General features: G+C 38.5%; 1 protein-coding gene and 1 non-coding gene across 2 annotated transcripts; one reads left to right on the top strand and one right to left on the bottom strand.

Annotated features, from left to right (window-relative positions):
• Positions 1 to 6,556: 6,556 nt before the first annotated feature.
• LOC133792019 (uncharacterized) lies at positions 6,557 to 7,507 on the bottom strand. The gene is made up of 2 exons (XM_062229928.1): positions 6,836 to 7,507; positions 6,557 to 6,778 (listed from the first exon to the last, which is right to left on the bottom strand). Exons 1-2 carry the CDS (start codon positions 7,505 to 7,507, stop codon positions 6,557 to 6,559), a joined length of 894 nt encoding a protein of 297 aa, XP_062085912.1.
• LOC133793118 (small nucleolar RNA R71) lies at positions 7,068 to 7,174 on the top strand. The gene has a single exon (XR_009874578.1). It is a non-coding gene; the product is annotated as a small nucleolar RNA R71 (small nucleolar RNA).
• Positions 7,508 to 8,846: the final 1,339 nt, after the last annotated feature.

Genomic DNA, 8,846 nt, shown 5'->3' with positions numbered 1-8,846 from the left:
CCTATAGGCCCAAAGTGCATCATCTAGTTTCTTGGACTAATTCTTCTTGGAGCTATCCACCATCTTTTCAAGAATACTTTCACCTCCCTTTTTGAAATTTTAGCTTGACTATTCAATTGAGGGTGATAAGGTAAAACAGTGCAATGGTATACTCCATAGCAAGCAAGTAAAGCATCAAGTTGCTTATTACAGAAATGACTCCCTTCATTGCTAATGAGAACTTGGGGAGTACCAAACCTTGTGAAAATATTCTTATGCAGAAAATTCATGACCGTTTTACCATCATTTTCTTTTGTTGTAGCTGCCTCTACCCATTTTGACACATAGTCCACAGCTAATAGAATGAACTGGTTGTTAAATGATGATGGGAAAGTGCCCATGAAGTCAATGCCCCAAACATCGAAGAGCTCAACCTCGAGGATCTCATTAAGTTGTATTTCATTCCTCCTCGATATGTTTCCAGTATGTTGGCAACGATCACAAGCTTTCACAAAAGAATTGGCATCTTTAAATAGACTTGGCCAATAGAACCCGCTTCGCAATACCTTCGGTGCTGTTCTTAATGCTCCAAAATTCCCACCACATTGTAAAGTGTGACAATGGGTGATAATTGAGTGCATTTCATCCTCAGGCACACAACGATGAATAACTTGATCTACACTATGCCTATAGAGAATAGGCTCCTCCCAATAGTAGTGGTTCACCTCTGAGTAAAATTTCTTCAACTGTTGCCTTTACATCTCAGGAGGCATAACCTTTGCTACCAAGAAATTCACATAGTCAGCATACCACGACACTGTAAAAGTGTCATTTACCCCAAACAACTGCACATCGAGAAAGTGATCATTTATTTGCACTTCCTTGTCATTCTAGCTTTCTTCCAACTCAAGTCTTGAAAAGTGATCTGCTACCAAATTCTTAGTGCCTTTTTTATCCCGGATATCCAGGTCAATTTCTTGCAATAGTAAAACCCAACTAATAAGACGAGGTTTTGCATCTTTATTGGTCATCAAATATTTGGTTGTAGAATGGTCAGTGTAAATAATTACCTTGTTTCCAATTAGGTATGGTCTAAACTTGTTAAAGGCATAAACAATTGCTAGGAGCACTTTCTCTATTGTAGCATAATTCAATTGTGCATCATTAAGAGTCCTACTAGCATAGTAAATAGACCGAACTACCTTATCAATCCGTTGGTCCAAAACTGCTCCCACCGCATAATCAATTGCGTCGCACATCCATTCAAATGCAAGATCCCAGTTTGGAGCAACAACTATTGGTGCCGAGATTAACTTCTCCTTAAGTAACTTAAAAGCATTTAGGCACTGTTCGTTAAAGTTAAAGGCAACACCGTTCATCAACATGGTGGAAAGGGGCTTCGAGATCTTTGAAAAATCATTTATGAATCATCTATAAAACCCAGCATGCCAAAGGAAACTTCAGATTTTCAATGGTGGACATTTTAGCTCGGTCCACCTCAATGCCTTTATTAGAGACCTTTTTGCCAAGAACAATACCCTCTAGCACAATAAAATTACATTTCTCCCAGTTCATAACTAAATTGGATTCTTCACACAGCTGCAACAATGCTTCAAGATGCTTTAAACACTCATCAAAGGACGACCCAAAAACTGAAAAGTCATCCATGAAGACCTTAATAGTTCTCTAGACCATATCAGAGAAAATGGCCATCATACACCGTTGAAAGGTAGCAGGAGCGTTGTAGAGCCCGAATGACATTCTTCGAAAGGCAAAAGTACCATAAGGACAAGTGAAGGTGGCCTTCTCTTGGTCTTCTAGTGCAATGGCGACCTGATGGTACCAAGAATAACCATCCAAAAAGTAGTAGTAACTATGGCTTGCTAGTTTGTCAAGCATTTGATCCAGGAAAGGCAAGGGAAAATGGTATTTCCTTATTGCTTTATTCAATTTGCAGTAATCAATGCAAATCCTCCATCCCGTCACTGTTCTTGATGGAATCAACTCACTCTTCTCATTCTTTATCACAGTCCTCCCGCCTTTCCTGGGCTCTACCTACACTGGGCTCACCTATGCACTATTAGAAATTGGGTATATTACCCCGACATCTAACTGTAATGCCCTACTTCCCAGGGACCATTACACTGTGTATTTTGAACAGTGCTAAACTCGCTAACCGAGTCATTTGGCCATAATTGTGTAACTAAGTATGATTAACAGTCTAGGGATAAAATTTTTGGTCAAAGATACAACGTTTCACTAAAATGTTTACTGTATACATTGGGATCCCAAAATACATTTTAAAGGTTAATTACAATAAAAGGTTTACAACCAGCTGACCAAAGCGAAAAAATAGGGTTTAACCCTAGTTCCTCTTTAAACCCTCAGCTGTGGTGGTCAAGTAGCCGCATATGTACACATCATCACCTAAGCTCTCCAGCTCAAGGATGGTCCAAATTTCTTCTAGCCTTACCTGCACCACATAGCACTCGTGAGCTGAAGCTTAGCAAGAAAACTCAAACATGCTAATAAGCAGACAATAACATGTCACCAAATCATAATAAGCATGCCTAGCAGTTATAACCCTATTCACGCATGCAGGCAAGTGCTAATAAATGATTATGGAGTCCTGCACTCTGAGTAGATGACTAATAAGTCTCTTTCTCTGGGGTAGATGACTAATAAGTCTCTCTCTGAAGTAGATGATTGATAAGTCAACCTGAGGTAGATGACTGATAAGTCTCTCTGAGGTAGATGACTAATAAGTCTCTCTAGATAGATAACTAATAAATCTCTCTAAACAGATGACTAATAAGTCTCTCTGAATAGATGACTAATAAGTCTCTCTGAGTAGATGAATAATAAGTCTCTCTGGGGTAGATGACTGATAAGTCACTCTGAGATAAATGACTAATAAGTGTCTTTGAGGTAGATGAGTAATAAGTCTCTCTGGGGTTTTACGCCCCAAGCCATGTGATGTTTCAGTCACCTGAGCCTTTTAGCCTTGGTTCTGAATAACTAGTCTTTAGACTAGACAAGCGCTTTAGTTTTCTTCGACCAATAGGTCGGTGGAGCATTTAATGCTCATATTGATTAGATCTAATCATTTCGGCATGCGTTAAACACGCTAATACTGATCTTGAATCATAAGCCAACACCATACGACTAGTGCTCAGTACTACGACCAACCATGACTGATAAGTTAGATCTTCACGACCAATACTAAACACCAGTGTCGTTTCTAACTGATAAGTCAATGCCATTCACAAGTAAGCCATGCTACCAGACATATTTAGTGATATCAATGTCCATTTATAGAGCACTCAACATGCCTCATTAACAATCACCAGCATAATTATAATCATGCACATTCAAACATTCAGATATAAGGCATTCAACATTCTTAACCAATAATTATAAGCATAATCATAATCATGCACAATTACAGAGACTCAAGCTCATATCAATTCCATATTCAACATTTATGACATGCCATAACCACATGTATCATATACATCACATGCATCACATACTGGGTGCAGTTCTCTTACCTTAGACATGAGCGTAAAATAAATGAAGATCAACTCCTTGAGAACGATCCTGTCCTTAGGCCCATAGCGGTCACCTAATTAACCATATACGAAATTCCATCAATAAAATGAGTAATAAAAGGTTCATGAGCTTAAACCCATCTCTTGGGACCTCGAATCCTACTAAAATGGTTAGTAGATTCGATCTTAACCCAAGAGAATCGAAAACCCGCGCTTAAAACTTGCCAAAACCCATCCTGACACAAAAGGGATAGGCGGGCCGTGACCTGCCCCCAAGGGTAGCAGTGCGCCGCTACTTGACCCTGTGGGTCACGGTGCGCCTGCTTGACAGAGCCCAGGGGAGGCTCTGGAACACATTCAAGTCGTGACTCGCATGAACTCGATTGTGACTTGACCCCGCCAACCCAGCTCCCCTACATTTTCCTCAATCCAACCCAACCAAACTTTCTTCAAACCAATCACAATATCACAAGTAATCATCACCACAACATTACCACCATTCAAACTACAAAACCCAAGTCTAGAAACACTTAAAACCTCAACAATTGTTCACTTCTACGAGAAAAATCCCAAGCTTAAACATAACCTTAAAAGCAGAGTAAGAACCAGAGATCCAAGATGAAAAAAAAAATCATTACCTCAATCCTAGAATTGAACCTTTGTATTGCCACAATACAATCCTAAGCCCTCAATCCTCAAATCTCCTAAGCTTCAAAATCCCAACCGAGAGAGAGAAGAGGAAGAAATCGAGAGAAAGAAAGAGAGAATCGAGAGAGAAGAGAAAACATACTTTGTTTTGCTGCATGAGTATCCACAACCTTCCTTGGCTGATTCTTTCCATTCGTCAAAATGACCAAAATGCCCCTAGGGCCAAATTAATTCCTCAAAGTCAACAAGGGCAAAATTGTCATTTCCCACCTATCCTATTAATCATAATTAATGTCCTCCAATTCCCATTATTCCCAATATCCTTAAATAATTAATAAATAATATCCCATTACCCGCTCATTCCCGGTAATGTACTAAACACCAATTTACCCATAGGCTCACCCTGAGCCCGATAATTAATCCCGTTATGACCAAACTGCTAACTTGCATCCTAGGATCGTTTCATGTCGAATAGCTCAAAAATATCCACATAATAATGTGGTCTCACCCATATATCACATATATACACATAAATATACAAATATGCCCTCAATGGCCAAAATTACGAAAATGCCCTTCTAATAAGAAGTGGGCCCACATGCATGCAATTATCATCATATAATATTATAACTCACATAATCATGCATGTAATCGCATAATGATGCACATGAATATTACATAATTCCATAATTCCATAATTTTCCATCCTAACCCCCTAATCAAGGCCCTAAGCCTTATTAGGAAATTTGGGACGTTACACTGACCATTTAAGAATCTACTCAAGTACTACTTCTTTCATAGTCGGGTTGAGTCTTCGTTGAGCTTCTATTGACAACTTACTATCCTCTTCCATCAAAATTCTATGCATCACTGTTGAAGGGCTTATCCCTCTAATATTTGCCAATGTCCAACCAATGGCTAATTTATGAGCTCGTAAAACCCTCAATAACTTATCCATCTCTGTTTTAGAAACTGTAGTAGATATAATTATAGGTAAAGTCTTTTTCTCACCCAAATAAGCATAACATAAACGACTCGGTAGAGACTTCAATTCTAACTTTGGTGGCTGGTCAATGGATGGTAACGGTCTTTCTCGCCATTGTTCCAACTCTTCGAACTTATTTTTGTATGGCTGGTAAGAATTTATCCACTTGACATATTCCATCATCTCAACATTATCATAATCTTCCTCACCATCTATCAAAACCGCCTCTAAGGCATCATTATTCCACCTTCTTCTCAAAACTACATTATCAATAGCATCAATGCTATAATAACTGTCACTCGCTCTCGGATAAGACATTGCCTTGAATACATTAAAAATCACCTCATCCCCTTGAACTCTCAATCTCAACTCACCCTTTTTCACATCAATTAGAGCCTGCTCGGTAGCCAAGAATGTTTTCCCAAGAATAATGGGGACATTAGAATCCTCTTCCATATCTAGAACAATGAAATCTGCTGGGAAAATGAACATGTTTACCTTGGCTAGCAAATCTTCAATAATACCCCTTGGATGCTTGATTGATTGATCTGCGAGTTGAAGAGTAAGAGTAGTAGGCTTTGCTTCACCAAGACAAGGCCTCCGGAACACATATAAGGGCATCAAATTAATACTTGCCCCCAAATCACACAAAGCATGCTTGCATTCAAAACTCTCGATAGTGCAAGGAATAGTGAAGCTTCTTGGATCTCTCAGTTTCTGGGAGAGCTTCCTTTGTAGAATAACACTACACTCCTATGTCAAGGCTACAGTATCATAATCCTCCATTTTTCTCTTTTTTAGATAGAATCTCCTTCATGAACTTTACATAGCTAGGCATCTGTTCTAAACCTTCAGCGAAGGAGATGTTAATGCGTAACTTTTTGAACACCTCTAAAAACATAGAAAACAGTTTATCATGTGCAGTTTTCCTAAGCCTCGGATGGCATGGGATTTTTACTGGAGAATCAACAACAATAATTAGAGGTGCCTTTTCTGTAGAAGGATGGTATTCAGTAACCTTTTAACTCTTGGAACTAAATGTCTCACCCAACTCTTTGTTCTTCTCAATAAATGATTTAGGCACAAATTGTTCAACTTGCTTACCACTTCTCAAAGTGATGGCTTGACATTGTTCCTTGGGATTCACCACAGTATTGCTAGGGAAATTCCCTTGAGGTCTGTTATTCAACATGTTTGCCAACTGCCCCATTTGTGTCTCAAGATTTTGAATGGATGATCTTGTCTCACTCATAAACTGAGTTTGAGTATTGGTGAGAGTCAACAGAGTTACTTGCAATTCATTGGGATTTTCTTGTTGAACTTGTGGCCTAGGTTTTTGTGAGGAGGAAGCTTGATTCATGGGCTATTGTGGCATATTCTACTAGTATTGGCCCTAAAACTGTGACTGTTGGCCTTGATTGTTTCTCCATGAGAAATTTGGGTGATTTCTCCCACCAGGATTGTAAGTGTAGGAGAATGGGTTGTTGAAAGGCCTCTGAAAATTTCCCACTGCTTGAACCTGAGCTTGGTCCATAGGATTATTATCATTAAGGTCACCTGAAGGACATTGATCAAAAGAATGTGGGCCCCTAAAAATTTCACAACTTGTTGGCATCTGAATGGCATTAGCAGACACATCATTCTATTGCAACTATTTTGTCAAGGAAGCCACCTGAGCAGTCAAGGCAGTAATGGCATCAAGTTCATGAATTCCGACAACCTTTATAACACCCGTTGACCTCTCATCAAGCCATTGGTGATTGTTGGTGGCCATGTCTTCTAACAATTCATATGTTTCATTGGCACTCTTACTCATGAATGCCCCACCAGCTGCAGCATCAATTATGGTACGAGTAGTAGTACACAAGCCATTGTAAAAATTGTGGACAAGCATCCACTTATCGATACCATGATGGGGGCATCTTCTCAACAACTCCTTAAAACGCTCACAGGCATCATACAAAGACTCTCCCTCCACCTGATAGAAATTATTAATCTCTCCCCTCAACTTTGCTACCTTTGATGGAGGAAAGAACTTGGCCAGGAGTTTTTGAGCTAGATCCTGCCAAGTATTTATAGAGTTGGATTGAAGGGAGTTCAACCAAATTATTGCTCTATCCCACAGAGAAAATGGGAATAGCCTCAACCTGAATGCATTGCCGCTCACTTCATTATACTTGAATGTTGCACATAACTCTAGAAAATTAGCTATGCGCATATGAGGATCTTCTGAGGGTAAGCCACCAAATTGCACGATGGACTGCACCATTTGTAAGATCGCTGGCTTAATCTCAAAGTTATTAGCCTCCACAGCCAGTGGTCTTATACATGTTTGCACTCCCATAACAGTTGGGAGTACATAATCCCGTAAGCTTCTCACAGCGGGGTTATGAGCTTGTCATTACACCATTTCTAGAACCCCTCCATTCAACCAATCACTGTTTTGAGGATTTTCCATAACCACAGTTTGACCAGAAGCTCTCTTCTACGATTCTGCCTGTACACTTTCTTAATCTCAGTATTAATAGAAACAAGGCTGTCCCCTCCTCTTCTGCTATGCATATAACACAACTACCTAAAAAATGGTCAAGAATGCACAATAAACAAGTTAGAAACAGTTCACACAACAACCAACTTAGAAATAGAATTAATTATATTGATATTGATAATTTCAAGTCCCCGGCAACGGTGCCAAAAACTTGTTGCAAAAATTAAAGCTATGCAAGTGCACACAGTCGCAATTTATAATAATTTCTTGGTAAGACCAAGTATCGTTCCCCAATGACTGAATTATCTATTACCAGATAATTAGTTCTTAGTTTCTATTTGGTTAACAAAAATTGGTTTTGTATTTTGATGATTAAAAACAATAAAACTACTAAAATATGCAAGATTGGAAGAACATAAACAAGAATAAAATACCAAGGATTTAAACAATGGATTTTAAATTCATCTACATTCCCTCCTATCATTAACTAACACAATATTAAAAAATCTTCTTCTTATTAAGCTAACAAGTTGTTAAGGTATTTTATAATCGTATTAGGAATTATAAAACTCAACCTAATTATGAACTTTCTATATTTCTATGATAAATTCAACAATCAAGAGGTATTGGGTTCATAACCTAGATGCTACACAAATAACCTAGATACTTTCGTTTTAGATTAAATCTATGCTATTTCAATCAAAGCTTGTTTAAATTTCTCTTTTCAGAATTTCAATTCAAACACAAATAGACAATGAAATAAGATGGCCAATCACATTTCATGCATTAAAATAGATTGAGACAAGCTTAATAGACGAAGAAGAAAAATACTAGTATTGCATTAGATCATCAAAGGAGTTCAAGAGAATCCATTGAAAACTCTAATATAGAAATTAGTTCAACATTGTCATTCTAAACATAAACAATAATTAAAAATAACATAGAATTAAAAGGAAATAGAACAACAAATCTAGAGAGCGAATGGAGATGGTGCACGGTGTGTTTCCTCCTTCAGAGTTCGTTCTCCCCCTCTATCTGATTTCACCCACTCAAAATTAGGTTTAAAACCTAATTTCTTTCTTTGGAAGCAATGCGGGCTGCGACCCAGCACTTCAAGTGCCGTGGCCCATGTCAGTTTGGTGATTTGCGTGGATGTCAGGTGGGCTGCAACCTAACCTCTTTAGTGCCGCGACTC

This window comes from Humulus lupulus, chromosome 7 (genome assembly GCF_963169125.1).
Source record: "Humulus lupulus chromosome 7, drHumLupu1.1, whole genome shotgun sequence".
In the NCBI taxonomy this organism is placed as follows: domain Eukaryota; kingdom Viridiplantae; phylum Streptophyta; class Magnoliopsida; order Rosales; family Cannabaceae; genus Humulus; species Humulus lupulus.
This window is presented reverse-complemented; position numbering and strand designations above follow the sequence as displayed.